Consider the following 19,190-nt stretch of genomic DNA (forward strand, 5'->3'; position numbering starts at 1 on the left):
TTATCAGACATTTTACTATATATAACTTTATTAGGCTTTGAAGTTTACAATGAGCATGTTTAGCTTAGCTGCAAGTAAAACTTAAGATGTAGTATAAGGTTTTTAAGCTACTCAGGTCCGTTTGCACACACATGTCCCTTTGTCTACAAACAGTTTGGAGTCAACCTTTATAATAAATGCATTTCTGTCAACATTTTAGAAGACGCTGATGTCGTGGCCCCACTAGAGGATCGTAAGTCTCTCATGCGCATGTATTTCTATTGTTAAAACTGTGTACGAGGACGAGATGTTCAGCAATTCTTTCACACCCCATTGCAGTCCCAGCATGCCGCCCGACTCCGGTGTACTGCCCGGCTCCGCCTGGCTGGTACGGTGAGTACAGCAGCATCACGAGCAAATCGAGAGCTCATGCGTTTTCATTTGACTGATCTGTATAATCACGGTCACCAATGTACTTTTGCAGTGCATCATATAGTCACAGATAGTCCATTACCACCGACGCCCATGCGAGGTATTAAAATCCGTTTCACTTCAATTAGTGTTGGTCGTTTATTTTCACAACTGACAAGACTAATGCATGTGTCTGCAGCCACTGAGCTATAAAGCCTGAGTGATCACTTCTTGCTGAAGCATGTGAATGTGTGCTGTTACATTAGGAAACAGTGTCTTGCAAAAGTATTTGCTCCCTATTGAGCTTTCTTTGTTTTATTGTGCTACAAAAGATCTCCATTCAATTCAATGGACAATGGACATTGTCTCAAAGCAGCTAAGTAGCTTTTCAGAGATAAATAAAATCATAGCGGTTATAACAGGGAGTTAGCATGGATTATATATTGTGAATTTATGGGTTTTTACAGCGAAGGGGGTAAAAACTTATGCAACTTTTTTCCATTTGTATTAGTTTTTACCCCCTTCGCTGTAAAAACCCATAAATGTGTTCTACAGCATTGTGTAATACAGTAGAGCTTCGGCAATTATTCGTAAATATACTTCCAATTAACGTTCTTATGCAAAGTTATTTAGTCACTATTAGTTTATGCCAATTTCAAATTCAAATTTATTTGTCTGATTAACCTTTAATCGGTCCTTGGGGTCTATATGACCCCAATCGACTATTCCTTGATTAAAAAAAAGGGTTCCCTTTATCTGAGTGGAATAATATTTTGTGACTTTTCCTACATAATCTATCTATACACACACAAAAAAACTGGGCTTGATTCGGTTGTTCTGAAGGTATGTAAAAAAAATTTTTACACTTCTGGTCTTCGGGGTCAATATGACCCCACATTGAAATGAATGGGAAATGTGAAAAAAACTCAATATTTTTTCTTCATTTGTCAAAAAAAATATCTATAAATCCAGCATAAATCAAAAATGTATTTAAATTCATCATTTAAGTGATTTTTTCATAAAAAATTAATATTTCATATGCAAGCTAATGGTGTAGTTGAGGAATTGTGTGGTAAATAGGTACAAAAGTACTTCATATCTCCCAAAACACAGCATTAATGAATAGATGAGAAGTAAACAAAAAAAATATATATATTATTTGTATAATTAAAAATGTATATTTTTTGTATAATCTCTCTATCAATTGTTGGGGTCATATAGACCCCAAAGACCAGATTTGTAAACAGGAAACGAAGACCTTATGAGGGTTAATCAACTTTGTCACCTATCAACCATAAACAGTTCACTATGCAGCAAAATGCTTTTCTTTACTGTGCATGTGTCAGGCTGGAAGAACGAGCAGAAGCCGAAGTTCAACAAAACAGAGGTGCGTTTAATGAGGAAGGGAATGTAGAGAAACCAAACCAGCTATAATCACTGGAACACAGGATACACCAGCAAAGAGTAGTTCATATGATAAATCCACAGGATAGATCCTCAACGAGATAGTCCATAAGAATGGTAGTGATAAGGTCCAGTGATGTTCTCCAGACTAATCGGTAGAACGGACAGGGAGTGCTTGGAAGTGTGTGCTTATGTACTGTGTGGACTTGTTTTAATCTTTTATAACCGTCATGTTAAAATTTTAAAATAGGAAGTGGATTCAAGTGCAAATACGTGTGATTAAAAGTGCAAAACCACCAAACAAAGACACAAAACTCTAAATTACAGAAAACATGAAGCACACCAGCTAGAATCAACGACAGAAAGACCAAAAGTGCAGTAAACCATGTGTAGGTCTACAAACGCTAATTACGGGTTACAAGAAACAGATGTGAGGGACCAGTGACAGTCATGTCATGTAACATGCAAGTGCTGATGGGTAATGCAGTTCAGAGTCATAATCCTGACAATAATAACACCGTGTAAATATGCGAACATTTCGCGTAAATTATTTATATACAAAGAAAAATCTATGGTGTTAGAACAAAAACATTTGTGCAGCATTTCACTGCAAGGATTCTCTCTCAAAAAAACCCAACAACTTTTAAAACAGTGTTTGTTGGAAAATTATGTATGTATTAATTCCTGATTGCGATTGTGATGATTGTGCCAAATGGGTGGGGCTTAAAGCTTCTTCAGTGATTTTAATGATTACGAGTTGATGAAAGATTTTTGTATTTATTTTGTGATTATTATGATGTAGTGGTGTTACAGCTGTAATCTGAAATTTAACTGTCAAACTGCTTACATCTATGAAACTAAACTTCCACATGATGTTAATATAATTATGCAGATTAATTTGTAGCTGTAATTGCATCCTAAGCGTGATCTAAATATACACAGACCCCCAGAGGTATTTAAGAATAAAAGTTATTTTTGGCAGCTTCCAACATACAAAATATTGTGTAAATAAAAAAAATTTCAATCCCAATAAAATTTTAGCCGCAGATTAAACACTACAAATATACTATGTTTCAGGGGTGAATACTTCTGCAAGCCGCTGTATACTAACTGGCATATTTGTGTATATTTGTTGTTTTTCTCATTTCAAGGTATTATATTTAATTTTCCTTATTTTTATGTATATAATTTGTTTGTGGCTTTTTGTATAATCTATAAAATTTTGCTCCGTTTACCATTTCAGCTAAAAAAAAAAGCTCATTATTGTTGTGACTAGGATTGTTATTTGATAGTGTAGAAAGTAGGCTCTATTTTTAGTCTGAGGAAATGATTAGCGTGTAATTAGCGCTGCTCCCGTGCCAGAGTAATTAGAGAGATTTAAACTCATCATTAAAGCTGAAACTAGAATTTGTTTGGGTTTTCCTTTTTACATTTTTTTGTATGTTATGTTTTGTATATGTTATGTTTCGCTCTGCAAACAGGCTGGAAAGCAAAGCTAATGGCTGTGACACTAAGCTACCAGTCTGTGCTCTCACTTTTGTAGTTTTCCTAATGGATGGAATATTGTGAGAAGGTTGTGCATCGCAGTGTTTGGGCTTGATATTTACAAGGTCATGTTTCATCTTTTCCTGCTCTCATGATGCATTAGCTTCAATGAAAGGCATAAAAAACACACGAGATAACATAAAACCATCTGGTGTCATGTTTTCCTGCCGCCCTATTCACGATTGTGTTGCTCAAGCTTGATATGACTCTCTACTTACTGTGTCTCATTTGCAAGTCTAATCTGGAAAATTCTCAACATGTCAAGTTATTGAGATTTTGACCATTTTCAATGTTTTCTTCCCGCTTCAGAGGTTCAGATTGCTGCAATAGCAACTCATGCAGTCACACTTCAAAGACAAGGTATTTCCATTATTAAAGAACAGAATGTCCTTTACGCAGTATTCTGGAAGTAATAAGAAAAAAAAGAATTCATGTTTGACTAAATTATAAAATGGATTGTGGATATAACTACATGTAATTTTTTTTACATAAATAATAATCAGTTCAGCTAGAAAATGTTTCCATATACATTTTTTTTTTTTAGATATTAAGTCCATGACCTAAATGAATCAAGATCTGTTTCCTGGACATAAAATACTTCACTTGGCATTAATACTGTAATTGAGACATCAAATGAATATGACCGTTGTGGCCAAAGGAACCTTAGCATGGAGATGATTTATAACATTACACAATTCTTTAATATTTAAAGGACACATATAGATTCACTGGAGCTGGTGACCTTGTTACATGGATATAATTTTAGCCTGAATGAACATAAGTGACTTTTTCCTCCTGGAGTCTATGTATTAAATATGATGTCCCCACAGTCAAATCAAATCATACGTTTGAGGTAGACAATTCATGGCAGTATTAGAAAATGAATTACAGTGAAATTCTTTCTTTACATATCCCAGCTTGTTAGGAAGCTGGGGTCAGAGTGCAGAGTCAGCCATGACATGGCACCCCTTAGAACAGAAAGGGGCCCAACAGTGGCAGGTTGGTCATACTGGGACTCCGAGCCTTTCAATCAATAAGCCAGAGCCTTAGCCATTGATCTACTAATTCGATATTATTAGATTGTGGCCACAAGATAATTTGTTTGTGGTTTGAATATATCAAATTGTGGCCAGAATGTATTAAACATTAACGACATGTGAACTCAGTGTGTAAGTAAGTAAGAAAGAAAGAAAGAAAGAAAGAAAGAAAGAAAGAAAGAAAGAAAGAAAGAAAGAAAGAAAGAAAGAAAGAAAGAAAGAAATCCATAGCTACAAATTTATCCAGCCCACTCATGTGACAGCCTATGTAATGTGGCAAAAGTTATTAATTTAATAAATACCCTAGATTACTGAAAACTTAAATGTACTAAGTGATTAACTATAGACATCATTTACACCTACAGGCAGTTCTTTCCATTCTGAAGGTTATAAACATATTTAGTAAAATGACATGACGATATCTAAATTCCATAATTTTTTTTATCATAACACCCCGGTTCTATAAAGCCACATTTGTATATTTACACAATATTGTTTGTGACAAATCCAGATGCTGACCAAGAGAAACCGAAGCAAGCCACAAAAAGGAAAGGTAATTAAATTCAGACTGCATTGTCTACTTATTTTCATATGAATAAATGAATGAATCCTAAATCTAATTCATGGTTTCCAAATTTCAGAGCTTCCTGTTAAGAAGCGAAAAGCAGCACCTACAAAAAAAGGTAAGAAATAAACAGAGATTTGAATGAAATCCAAGAGGCTGAATATGCAATAGAAGCTTTATTCATTTGATATTAAATTGAATGACACATGGAAATTGGCTGTTTTTAATAGACCCGGCTAAATGAGGTTAGGGTTAGGGAACAGCTCACTTTCCTGATGATGAAACAAAATTGATGAAATCTGGTCATATTATTTGTAAAGTATAAAACACTGTGTGTGCTGTTATAGAATTATAATTAGTGACAGTGACACGTCATGTTATACCACAGTAATTTGCTAATTTAGATTTTTCTAATTGCATATTTTTATCTTTTTATAGATATTTATTTTTAAGCACACTCAAGTCCACATTCAGTCTCATTATAATAACCTCCACTCTTCTGGGAAGATGTTCCACTAGATTTCGGAGTGTGCATTTGGGATTTGTGTTCAGCCATAAGGGTGTTAGTGAAGTCAGTTGGAGATGAAGGTGAGGTGAGGAGACCTGGGAGCGGTCAGAGTTTCAGTTCGTCCAAAGATGTTTAATAGGGTTGAGGTCAGAGCTCTAGAGCAGAAGATCTTCCACTTTAATCAATGTACACCATATTTTCATGGAGCTGGCTTTGTGCACAGTAGCTGTACCGCTCTGGTCTTCTAGTGAGGAAAAGATTCAATGCCACCACATCAAAAGACATCACAATTGTGGGCCTCCAATTTAACGGGAACAGTTGCGGGAAAGAATCACATATGGCTGGAAAAGTCAAAAATACCTTTGTCCATATAGTGAAGAAGTCAAGTCAGTAAACCTACTGTGTATTTGCAGTGCAGTGTGCGAGAGAGAACTGGATACAGGAGTGTACCTTGTAAATAAACACAAAATGTAAACGCAGATGGTTGTGCAAAACATTAATAGCAGCAGTCAAATGGATGTGTAAAAAGCAGCATGTAAACAGTTGTGTAATAATAAAATAATATAATATGGGTGGTGCTGAAGTCATGGATGTGTGAAATGAGTATGAGTATGTGTTGAGTTCAGATTTGTAGCAGTTCAGTAACACACAGTTAAGTGTGTGCGTGTGGGTTCCAGTTCAGTTCTGTGTGTTGAGGAGCTTTCCTGATGGTAGGAGTTTCCCTGGTGTGTGTGGGGGTGTTTGGGGTCGTCCACAATTGTGTTGGCTTGTGGATAGTTTTTTCTTCACTTCAGCTATGGATAGACAGAGCACCTATTCGCTGGGAGGAGGGGTGGTCTTCCCTGCCGCCATGTTGTTCTGCACCTCAAACCGTGCGTAGGAGTTGTTCAGCGCATCTGGAAGGGAGGCGTTATGATCACAAGAAGGTGAAGTTGTCTTGTAGTTTGTGATCGCTTGGATGCCCTGCCACATGCTCCGGGTGTCTCCACTGCCCTGGAGGTGGGCGTGGATTCTCTTGCCATTTGATGGCACAGGACAGTTTGTGGCTTGCTGTTCTTGTCCTCTGCTCTGAAGCCGGAGTCTTTACTCTTTAGCAGTGCACGCACCTTTGCGGTCATCCACGGCTTCTGGTTAGACGTGTGGTGATGCTCTTGGAGATGGTCACGTCATCAATGCAACTCCTCCAAGTTGATGAAATCGCCGTTGGTTGCAGCCTCCCTGAACATGTTCCAGTCAGTGCCTTTAAAGCAGCCCTTGGGAGCAAACATGGATCCTGCTTACCAGGTTCTTACCTGCTTTCGAGCTGATCTTGAACGCCTGCTGAGTGGTCTGTATGCTGGGATCAGCATAACAGAGACGTGGTCTGAGTACCCGAGGTGGGGACGGGGCTTCGCCCGGTATATGCCCAGGATGTTTGTGTAAACAACATCCAGCGTGTTTTCTTCTCTGGTTGCAAAGTCCAAAGAATTTGTGGAGCACAATCCAAAAATCCAAAAATGCTAAATAAATAATTTTTATTTGAAACCTGTACCCAGTGGTCATTCAAAGCTGTTGGATGCCTTATAGACAAATTACTTTCTGACTAATCAGAATTGAGAATACAAACAATACAAATATAACCACCTACTGTATATCTATTCTGCTTTGACATACATGGACAAAATTTTGTGTCAGGAAATATCCAATTTCTGTGATACCATCCTATTTCATGATATGCTTTTATAATTTGAAAACAGTGCCTTGTTAAAGCGTCACTGATTTCTTTTAACATTCTAAACATCTCCTCTCCAGCCATTATCTCAAAAGTACTGAAAGTAAAGCCAAGCGAGGAGAAAGTTAAAACACAGAAAAGAAAAGGTAAGTTCTGGTGTTAACGTTTAATATAAAAATTATTATTATACATTATATAATATTCACATCATAACTCATAAGGCTTTGTTTTTCGCATACACACACACACGCTACAGGCCTTGTGAGTCCCAAAGAGAAGCTCAGACTGATTCCTCACAGACGAGGTATATATATATATATATATATATATATATATACACACACTGCACACTGAAAACTTTAATACCAACAGCTTCATTATTAGTAGCGACGACACAGACACACATAGTTCATGCACACGCACACACATACTGTACACATCCTGGTGCAATGTCCTTTACATATCTGATTGTTCTCTATCTTCTGCAGAAGTACCAAAACTAACCAAACTCAGCAAGCCAGCTGGACCTGGTAAGTTCTGATGTTCTAGAGTCTGATCACCTCTAAACATTGGTGCTATATTTGATGTAAATTATGATGAATGATGAAAATCTTTCTACCCACAGTAAAAAGAAAAGCCAAAGTCATAGCGAAAGGTTGGTGTGAATACCTCATTTATTTCTAGGTTACATTAAAATACAATATTTCTTTCCCTGAGTGACTTCAAATCAAATCAGATTTCATTTGTCACATACACATACATACAGGGCACGACATGCAGTGAAATGCTTTTTACGACGGTCCGGCATGAGGGAATAGAATGGGGTGCAAAATAAAACAAAGAAAAAGAAGGCAGATGAATGAAGTATAAAAACTATATCAAATATAAGAATAGATAAAGATATATATGAGGGAAACAAAATTGTTATTATGACCTGTTATGTTGCATGAAAACTTCACATCACAATGCTTGAAAAGTTGCTTAAAAGTCAATCTGTGCACTGCAGTACATTCACATTCATGAATATGACAAGGTTCAAAATGTAATTTCACTTTTACCATATGAGCACTCATGTGCTTTATAGGTTTCCTGAAATTGACAAGGCTTGAAGGTCATTTTAAAGTGAAGCCATTTGTTTCAGGCTTGCTGTCCACTTTAATAAGAAACCTGCTTGTTTATGCAGTCATTCAGTCATGTGGCAGCAACACAATGCATTGAGTCATGCAGACCAGGTGCTTTAATTCATGTTTCTACCAAATCTCATGACAAAAAACCTCTTGTGTTTGGAGAGTCTTCATGCTGGTTGTTGGTCAAAGAGATCAGAGAGAATTCCAAAGCTCAAATGTTGAAGACTAGAAAAAGAAATAGATTTTTCAGTTCAGCAGGGTTGTAAAGACTGTTTATTTGAGTTATTATATCCTTCCTGGCTCTTAGAACTAGTCTGGCTGTTAAGATTTTATACCGGTTGGTTCTCTGGTTTCCTCCTACTCTTCCTCTAAAAAAATGAGTGAATAATGGTGAATAATTATGTAAATGTGGTTTCATTGTGCTTAATGATAGACCACCATCCTATCAAGGCTTCATAACTTGCACACAGCATTCTGGGGATTGATTTCAGATCCACTTTGGCACTGAATTAAATGACTGGAATGAAAATGAAAATGAATTCATTAATGAATCAACGAGTGACTAAATAAGCAAAAAGTCCTTAAACATAAGAAAGATAACAATAATAGACAGTGCAGGAAATAGGGAAGGCATATAAAATAAAATACAATATAAATTAAATTAAATTAAATTAAATTAAATTAAATTAAATTAAATTAAATTAAATTAAATTAAATTAAATTAATTTAAATTAATAATTTTATCATTAATTATAATAATAATAATAATAATAATAATAATAATAATAATAATAATAATAATAATAATAACAACCATCAAAGCTGCCTAGTTTTAAAGTCTTAGAATTGAATAAGATTTTTCTAATGGACTTTTTTTGTTTTTAGAGAAATATTTCACCCTTTTACTTTACAATGAATTCTGACATCCAAGTGTAAAATGAAATTCAAATAATCCTCACAAGAGCAGAATCACTTAATGAACAAAAAAAACCCCCCAGATATTTTCTGTTCTGTACTAATTAGTATTACCATTATAAACCTGAACGCACCCAAAGGTATTATGTAGGCTTTAATGGCTTACAAAAAAAATAAGCTTTCCTTCAGCCAGACACTCACAATCCCTTTGAGAGACACGTCCCGATTATAAAAAACACATTTTTATTGCTTTCAGAAGCTTATGTCTGTGACAAAGAACAAAATTGTCTGTTATGATAATTTGACAAGTCATCTAGCGATACGGTTTGGAGGCGAGCAATTATACTTTAATCATAAAGCAGGAGTAAATCCGGCTGATGCCATTACAGGGTAATTGCATCCGTGGTAAATTAATCACCTGAAGAATTACAAAAATATTTGTCTTTAAGCAAAGGACTTCCCTCTTATTCCTTTTCTTTTGCTCAAACCTCGGTGTGTAACATGTAATCGTGGAATTAAACAAAAAGAATTGCAAGACTTAATTTTTTTTGTATGAAAGCCTTGAGTTTTGAACATGCAGTCAAATAAAATTCCGCATGACTGCATAATTAATTTCAGCTCAGAAAAAATTCATCCATTAAACATACTAATGCTCTGTTCATTTGAATTACCTCAAAAGGAAAAGACGAGAAGAAAGGAGTGAAGGGTGTGAAGCCAGTTCTGGGTATGTGAATACACTCGAATTTTTTGAGATTTTTAGGTCAAACCATTTTTTTTTTATGTTTCATTTCACTTTGAACTATTTCTGCATTCAGCACCATTTTAAAGTGAACTAGGATTGAAACACAGTCATTTTTTTTTATCTTTAATGGTGAGAAGAATCCCATAGACCCAGAGAGAGGAATAAATCTAGCTCATTAATGCCCCCTAGGTTATCATCGAGCTTAAACTATTTTTAGTTCTCATTAAGCTTTAGCTCATAATTTATTCAAATGCTGACAGCAGCCTCTATAATCTTATCAATCAGTAACTAAATCACATTTTTAAATGTGTGAAAGGTAGAAAAAAAAAAAAAAAAAACACACCCTGCTGTTTCCTGTCATGTCTTATAAAGATTGACCACAATGATGGGTCTTGGGTTGCTATGACATGTACTACCTCAATCCAAAGCGCTCTTTCTTTTGGTATTGCAATCTTATAATGATTTAAATATTTAATCTATTGATAGATAAAACCCGCAGCAAGCTAACAAAGATGAAACATGCTGCACTTCCTGGTAAGTTTATTTATTATTGTTGTTAATATTTCTGTTTTTATACTAATTACTAAAGGATGATAACTATTAAATTATTAACATTGAAATAATGGTTCTTTTTGGGAAAACGGTAGCTGTCAAAGGAGATCTGCAGATATGTCATTATATAATTATAATAAATACATTATTATATATTTGTTAGTTATGTTATAGTTTTTTAGATTAGTATTGCTCCATACAATACTAATTCTAATTCTAATTCTAATTCTAATACTAATACTATCTATCTATCTATCTATCTATCTATCTATCTATCTATCTATCTATCTATCTATCTATCTATCTATCTATCTATCTATCTATCTATCTATCTATCTATCTATCTATCTATCTATCTATCTATCTATTGTTCAATCACTGCAGTTATAACCTGCTTTGATTCCTTTACCTTCTTTTTTGGCTTGAAATTAATGAAGCAAATAAAAATACAATGCCTCTCATCTTTAAGGTTTAATGATACTGTAACTTCTATTGAAAGTGGCAGCTCAGTGGTTAAGGCTCTGGGTTACTGATCGGAAAGTCGGGGATTTAAGCCCCAGTATCGCCAAGCTGCCACTCTTGGGCTTTTGAGCAAGCCCTTAATCCACTGTGCTCCAGGGGTGCTGTATCATGGCTGACTCTGCACTCTGACCCCAGCTTATTAATATCACTGGGATATGCAAGAAAAAAATATTTCACTGTACTGTATTATATATGTGACAATTAAAAAGCCTCAATTACAAAAGCACTACACTGGAGACTCCTTTCATATTTCTAATGAACATTTCTTTACAGAAAACAACCACAAAAACTACACATGCTTTTTTAACTAGTTTATTTTGAGCATGCACTGTAAAGTCCCTCTGAAGAATATCCGATCCAGGCATTCAGGCATTCAACCTGTCTGTTGTATAAATATATCAGTATAAGTATACTATACAGTATGTTGAACATTCATTACACTTCCAATCAGTACCTAATAGAAAAGTCAAACAAATCTCTATTAAACTCTTTACTCTTACTGGCACAAATACAGTGGATCTGGTGAATAGGAACATTTACTTAACAACAAGCCTGAAAGTCTTTGTGTAGATCCATGACAGCTGTATTTGAATCCCTGTTAATTCAGTCTGTAATTGCAGTCTTCGTAAGCGTTATAAGAAAAAAAAAAAAAAAGCAGAATTGATTAATGATTTGACTGTGATTTCAATGTCAGAGACGTTCACAGTAATGGCACTGAGTAAAGACAGCATCATCTTCTCCATTTACAGTGAAAAAAGAAAAAAGAGCTGTTAAACCTGGTCCTGGGGAGAAAAAACCTATCATCAAACCTGCTCCAGAAGAAACAGAAGTTATAAGCAAACCTGCTCCTGAAGAGAAAGCAGCTGATTCGGAAGGTATGCTCTTAGACTTAGATACTTACTTCCAAAAAATAAAAATAAATGTTAATAAACAACTGAATAATGTAAACTGTTTCACTAATACTTTTTCATTGGTTTTATCCGTTGCTAGAAAAGACAGCTGTTCCACCTGCTCCAACAAGTGAGTAAGGTTTTGTCATTTGAACCCATTTGGTCATTCAATTGGAGTTTAATGTGCTGAGCTGTGGTTTTACACCAAACTGCCAAAGACAGAATTGTATTAATGTATGATTAAACCATACCTGCATTTTAAGCATTGATTTATTGCTGTAAGAATTCAATTGCATCTTACACATTTGCCATTTGTAGAACATGGGAAAAAAACTACCAAATACTTCAAGGCATGACTACGAGGTACCATTTTCATCCATCGTGTTGTGGACCTGACTAATTCACTGAAAAGAAATGAAGCCAGATGGGTCTGTGGTTACAGAGAAATTTTAACAATAAAAGTCACACATAAAATTCTAAAATTATGTTTAGAAAATTAGCAAAAATGTGTACTAAAGAACTGATATAATGGGATGCCCCAATATGTTAGTCCATCAGATTCAATAACTACCCAAACCTTAAATGTGGCAGCCTAGGAAAATATATCGGATTGCTCAATCAATAATTTCTGGATCAAGAAAATAATCAAAAAGGACAAAAAAATAATTTTCTAAATTTTCAGATACTGTATACAGTATAGCCAATGGTTTGTGGACACCTGGCCTTTATAGTTTTCTTTGGTTCCTCTCTGAACTGTTTTGTTATGAATTGTATAAAAAGTATTTGTATGTTAAATCAAGACTTCTCTTTTCATTTTATCAATCAATTTTTTATTGATCACTGCAGCAATAACCTGCTGTCATTGCTTTACTATTCTTCATTTCTCTCTTGAGATTGGTTACTGAATGAAAGGTTGAAGGATCAAACCCTAGTATTATCAAGCTGCCACTCTTGGACCTGTAAGCAAGGCCCTTAACTATATGTGCTAAATGGCTACTGTATCATGGCTGACTATTGACCTACTGTAAGAAGCCCAAACATGTTCCCTCATGAAAATGTTCCTGTGCACAAAGCGAGCTCTATGAAGATATGTGTGAGCAATTTTTGAATAGAAGATCATAAGAGACCTTTGGAATGAACTGGAACACTGAGTGATCCCTAGACCTCTTCATCAGTACCTGATCTCGCTAATGATGTTGTAGATAAATATGAACAACTCTCTACAAATCTAATGGAAAGCCTTCTTAGTAGAGTGGTAGTTATCATATGAGCAAAGAAGAGGCTAAATCCTGAATTGGATTTTCAATAGGAAAAATGAAAGGCGTCTACCAGCTTTTGGCCATATTGAAATATTTTATTATTATTATTATTATTATTATTATTATTATTATTATTATTATTATTATTAAGTGATCAAGTTGTTGCTTGGCTATGCAGCATTGTGAAAATAATACAAGCCTTAACAATTTAGTTTATTATCACTTTCAGAAATATCAAGATTCCATGTTTTTAAAATCTTGACCATATGTTTTCCCAAGCTGACACGCAATATTCATTTATGTAAATCTTTCAGGACTCTTTTCTCTACCTATTCAAACATTAACATTTCTGAAGTATCCCTTCAAGCTCTATGTTATACGCATGCTCAACATGGTCTCCAGTCTATATTCTTCATATAAAATGTCTAAAGATCACTAAGGATTATAATTCAGTGTACTTCTCCATAGTGGCACATCTTAATTTTCTCGTAATCTTGACATATCAAAAGTCATTTTCTCGTTATCACGACTTCATTTTTATGTGCATGCGGCATAAGAACATGTTCTAAAGGCAGCATCGTCAATAATAAACATAACTATTTGTGACAGTGGGCTCATGATCACTTAAAAACAACTTTTGTTACGTCGGGATTATGAGAAAACAACTTTCTTTATGACGAGATCGCGAGAAAATTAAGTCGTCATCACAAGAAAGAAAAAATGTTGTAATGCATGGCCCTCTTAGGACTTCCATAGTAAATGGATATCCATGAATCAAAAAAGGCCAAATGAACTTGATTTTAAGGGAAATTTCCAAAATTTGTTCTGTTAATGCAAATGAAAGACCATGTGGGGCAAAACACACATGGCCAAAAGTTTGTGGATACTTGACCATTACACCCATATCAGTTTTTTTAAACCTCTCATTTGCTTTTATAATATCTTTTATAATTTTATAATATTTTATAATATTCTGACGTGTTTTCTCCGTGACACCCGGAGCCTGAGGCCTCCGGGGCGACCAAGAGTTCCTGGGTGGGACCTGGTCGTTGTGTTGGAGGCTCTTTCTGAGCCCCTCTTCGACCCTTGGACTGAGACATCATGGAGGCACTTGGAGGAGACTGTGTTCTTTCTGGCTATCTGCTCTCGGAGGAGAGTAGGTAATCTACAGGCCTTCTCTGTGGCCCCTTCCTTATTGGAATTCAATCCAGGCATGGCCAGTGCCTTCCTGCACCCTAGAGCAGGTTACGTCCCCAAGGTGCCCTCGGTTGTCCCAAGACCAGGCATTCAATCCTCCTCCATTTTAGACCTTCCATTTCAGACCCCAGACCAGGAGAAGTTGAACTGGCTGAGCACTGGACTGTTATGTCCACAGGACAAGTCCCTAGAGGAAGTCGGAACAATTGTTAATCTGCTATGGCCCTCCTTTTCAGGTTCTACAACCTTGACCTCTGCACCACTCCTGGCCCCTCTGTCCTTCGACCTAGCTGTGCTCATTCACACTAGTCAGGAAATGGTCAGTGTGGTGGTATCGGGCTCTTGTTCCCAAAATGTTGCGACGCAGCTCGAGTTCCTGAAAGGGAACGTCTCTAGGTTATGTATGTAACCATAGTTCCCTGAGGAAACGAGACGCTGCGTCTCTATGCCACACCTCCGGCATCCCTTCAGCACTTCCTTCTCTGTTACAGAAGCTGGTGCTGGCTTTACTTCATGTGCGTTTTTACTTCCTGGTTGTGGCGTCACCCCGCTGGTGACAGTCTGCCGCAAATTTTGACTGATTGCACACATTATTTCAGAGCATGGACAACGCGTCTCATTCCCTCAGGGAACCAGGGTTACATATGAGATGTTTTCATATCGCTCGCAGGGTTAGTTAGTTTGGTCATAGTTGTAATGGGAACTGTCAAGCATACAGAGACAACTGCCTGCTTCAAAATATGTGTCAGCAGTTTTGAGAAGAACCACAAATGGATGTAATAATCTGGTGTCCACATCATTTTTGCCTTAAAGTGTGTCAGAATTGTAGACAGTATACATTAAAAAAAATTATCCTGATTTGCCAACAGATCTGGTGTTGGCATTCACTCTGACTGTTTATGTATAAGATGCATAGTTCTAATAATGTTGTTTTTTTTTTTTTTTCTTTATGTGTTAATTAGAAGAGTCTAAAGTCGAAGAAAATATCACAGAAGGGAAAAAGCCAGGTGAGCAGAAACTCCAGTAGCAATGTTTAAAAAAAATGTCTTTCTAATATTTATTACCTATTTTTTTATCATTTTTGCTTATTGTCACTTAAGCAAGAATTAAAATTGTGATGAAAAACACCATTTAATAAACACTATTATTTCATGATTACATGTTAATATGTTGTAGTTATATAAACCTAATCAGCTTGTCAGAGCATGATATAAATATACACAATAATATACACAATATATACTAAAATATACAAAATAATATAAATAATACAATACAATATGCTGAATCAAGTGCAGCCTTGGTCTTGCTCTTGGGTGGAGTCTATTCAGATAAATAAACCCAGATATTTAGTGACTAATATAATAGTACTTAGTTGTACGTATACAACAAGATATAAACAATATAATAGACGTATATTAGATTGCTGATTCAGTGTTTGCCATCTTCTAATACATAATTTTTTAATCTGTATAATTTTATGTCACATTCTATTACATTTGCCAGCAATTTACTTCATTTTTTACTTCAGTCTGCATTTTCTATAATGGGTTTTGATTTAAAACCAAGGCAATGAAGCATTAAAATGTTGAAAAATTTTAAAAACCCTCAACCATAACCCTTTTTTAAACATCTGGCCACTTCAGAGGTTATTTACATAATCTGAATGGAAAACCTAAAAATTGGCATAAGTAACTGTGAAATTGAGCTCTGAATACAAGTAAATTTCCGCATGTAAATACTGACGTACTTTTAGACGTAAATTCCGAAGAGAGATTTTCTTCCAAAGAGATTTCACCAAACCGCAAGACTGACTATGACCTATAGCTTGTTAACATTACATTGTACGCAATGATGCACAAAACCAGAATCTTCTCATATCTCTCTTTCTTTCTCAATTTCTTCTTTTTAACAGGCAAGATCCCGTACTTTCAGTGTGTGCTAGTAGGTGGAAAAGCCAGCCAATATCCATTGCGTCCGTTAACTCCTGCTACGACTCCTGCTATTAACCCGGCCATGATGAGAGCCATGATGGAGCAGAGAGCCAACGTTCTTGAGCAGAAAGCCCGGCCAGCAGGGCAGTAACTCCGAAAGCCTGAACTGTATGAAATTCTAAGCTGCTGAAGCTCTCACACTGCTGCTAGTCTCTTGATCAAGCTCTGACTTAATTCTAACTACGACCTAAACACCTGAGAGACTTATTGTTACTATTACTATTATTATTTAAAGTATTCTTGTCTTATGGGTTTTAAAGCCAATAAACTATTCCTTTATAAATAGACGTAACAGTTTAAACCATGGATGATGGTAAAGAAAGGATTGATGACATGACAAGAGCAGTGTTTACATGACAGAAACACACATGCATTCAGAATGACATCATGTATACATATTGCATGTAATATTGAACATTTAGGGCTGAGTTTGTATAAAATATCACAGCGAAGGCTTATTCAATCTATCAGTCCAAACGATTTTAGATTTTGGGAAACTAGCTCAATGTGTTTACATTTGCAGATGTTTTGAAGAAACCTTTTATAAAACTCAACATAAGAGGACATTACAGAGAATATTCAACATTTATGACTCAAGTAGTTGCTTTGTAAACATGTATTGACTTATTTATTAAACCACGCATTTACAGTATACAGTAATGTATTAGAGAGGCAAAGTATATTTGTTATTGCTTTAACTAAAAAAATATTTAAAGATATACACCGGATAATTTTATCTTTATTGCCAAAGGCCATTTCCTTTATGTCACCATAATATGATCAGGTCAAGAGTTCCTGTAACGACATTCACATTACTGGCAGTAATATTTCTGTAAGTTAATATAGATTGGACAAAGCCCTTAGTAAAATCAGATTAGACAGACATTTATAGGTTTTAGCACCATAATGTCTCAACTTGTTTTTCCTTTCATTTCAAATCAGCATATCAATTCAGAAACAACTCTCGATTACTCAGATAATTTGCTAAAAACTATGTGGGAAGGGTCCGTGTAGGTTGCGTTCATTCGCTTTTATGTTTTTGAAAATACATTTCAAAATAAATCTTCATTATAAAATAATCCACTATAAATATCTACTTTAATAGAAGATGTGTGCAGTGTAGTAATCAGCATGAGGGAGAATCTGTCTTACAATATTTTATAAAAGCTGTTTAAAAAGGTAGACGTTAAACAATGTTGACCAATATATTATAGACAATTTAAAACACAGTGGTCTGGTGTTGGCACGTTGTTTCCATTAGTACTGTCACACTCCTAGAATATCTTCCATCATGCGTGAGGGAAAGAAAACGTCTATAGGAGTGGATTGACTTTTCTTTAGCATGTCAGGTCAGAAACAACTCGCCGGTCCGTGTATGTTGCGTTCATTCGTTTGTATGTTTTAAAAAAAAATAATAATAATTAAAAAAAAAAAAATATATATATATATATATATATATATATATATATATATATATATATATATATATATATATATATATATATATATATATATATATATATTAATAGCCTCATTAATAGTTCCTTGCCATCTCATTTTTTGACTTGGAGTTATTCAGGTGTGTGGGACTCTTAAACAAATCATTAGTGAAAAATAACTGACCATCCATCATATACATCGTATATAATTTATTAGTGGCTTTGCCCTGAAAAGTCCATGTAGATCACTACATGCTTCTCAAGAGCAACAAAAGTCAGATTTCTATTACAATATTATGCCATGTACAACATTTTCACTCATTGCAGAACAACCCCCGCCCCTGTATCACACCTGCCCCACCATACGTTATGTTCTACTAGATTGTCTGTAAACCCTGTTGTTTAATTATAAATATTTTAAATATTTTAATCATATGCATATAATTTATTATGCAAATGTGCAAATGACTCCAGAATAGATATTTATTACTTAAAAAAAAAAAAACACTTTTACTTGAAGGTTTGTTACCTGTTTAGTTCTTGGATTGTAAGATTGGAAATATTGGATCATATTTGGCAATGTGAGATTTTGATTAATACACTATACTCATTGCATGAATATCAAACATGGAAAATGAATAATTAAGCTGTTTTTCTCTTTTTAGTGTGTGCTTGGATTAAAAAAAAAAAAAAAAAAAAAAAAAAAGGTCAATTTCCTTTTTTTTCTGCTTTTAATATTAAATCCAAAAAAGGCATAATTTCTTTTATTTATTTTCTTCAAGTTTTTTTTATTTAATTTGTTTTAAATAAATGAATAAACGCAACATTTACACGGACACGTAAGAGGATTACAATTCTGATCGATCCTGATTGATCAACTCTTAGAAATCTTTATATGTATGATATTTGCATTGTCTTTATTGAAAATTTCCCATTACTTCCTGTTCCTGACTCCTTTCTTATTCTTCTCATCTGCAAATGGGCTTGTCAGCTGGTCATGTTTTAATGTGGTAGAGTAACGCAAGCATTTTGGAAAATGCCCATCTATTCACAGTATTTTACCATGTGATTCAGAAGCCTGTTTGTGATTACGAAACAAGATGTTTCATGAGTCTGATATGTTGTTTTATGCTGTCGAAAGCACAAACAAAATAGTTTTACGGTATACGTTAGCTTGTTTATTAATATGCATTGAATAAATACCTCTGAGCAATTAAAAAGGCACCTAGGACTTTAAAGTATTTAAGTCGCTATAAATAACAATTATTACTTCATTAATGCACTATGCTGATAGGATTCATAGAAATGATCTTTTTTTTTATATAAAATATTATACTAGTAATATATCATTTAAAAGATGTATGCAGTTTAGTGATCAGCATGAGGGAGAATT

General features: G+C 34.9%; 1 protein-coding gene across 9 annotated transcripts in view; it reads left to right on the plus strand.

Moving 5' to 3' along the window:
* The window catches only part of trdn (triadin), a 68,337-nt gene extending 50,543 nt beyond the window's left edge, over positions 1–17,794 (plus strand). For 5 of the 9 annotated variants that reach the window (XM_083562464.1, XM_083562465.1, XM_083562459.1 and 2 more), the window contains 16 exons: positions 200–232; positions 319–372; positions 464–511; positions 3,649–3,699; positions 4,888–4,929; positions 5,018–5,059; positions 7,241–7,306; positions 7,417–7,464; positions 7,649–7,690; positions 7,786–7,815; positions 9,882–9,926; positions 10,431–10,478; positions 11,768–11,893; positions 12,009–12,038; positions 15,327–15,371; positions 16,280–17,794. In XM_083562464.1, the coding sequence (XP_083418590.1) occupies positions 200–232; positions 319–372; positions 464–511; positions 3,649–3,699; positions 4,888–4,929; positions 5,018–5,059; positions 7,241–7,306; positions 7,417–7,464; positions 7,649–7,690; positions 7,786–7,815; positions 9,882–9,926; positions 10,431–10,478; positions 11,768–11,893; positions 12,009–12,038; positions 15,327–15,371; positions 16,280–16,449 (920 nt within the window). In that variant the 3' untranslated portion in view covers positions 16,450–17,794. Of the gene's footprint in view, positions 1–199; positions 233–318; positions 373–463; positions 512–3,648; positions 3,700–4,887; positions 4,930–5,017; positions 5,060–7,240; positions 7,307–7,416; positions 7,465–7,648; positions 7,691–7,785; positions 7,816–9,881; positions 9,927–10,430; positions 10,479–11,767; positions 11,894–12,008; positions 12,039–12,226; positions 12,272–15,326; positions 15,372–16,279 lie in introns of all 9 variants that reach the window. The other 4 variants (XM_083562466.1, XM_083562463.1, XR_014536899.1 and 1 more) reach the window with 3 other exon arrangements.
* Positions 17,795–19,190: the final 1,396 nt, after the last annotated feature.

The sequence above is a fragment of the Silurus aristotelis genome, assembly GCF_946808225.1.
Source record: "Silurus aristotelis genome assembly, chromosome: 15".
Taxonomy (NCBI): Eukaryota; Metazoa; Chordata; class Actinopteri; order Siluriformes; family Siluridae; genus Silurus; species Silurus aristotelis.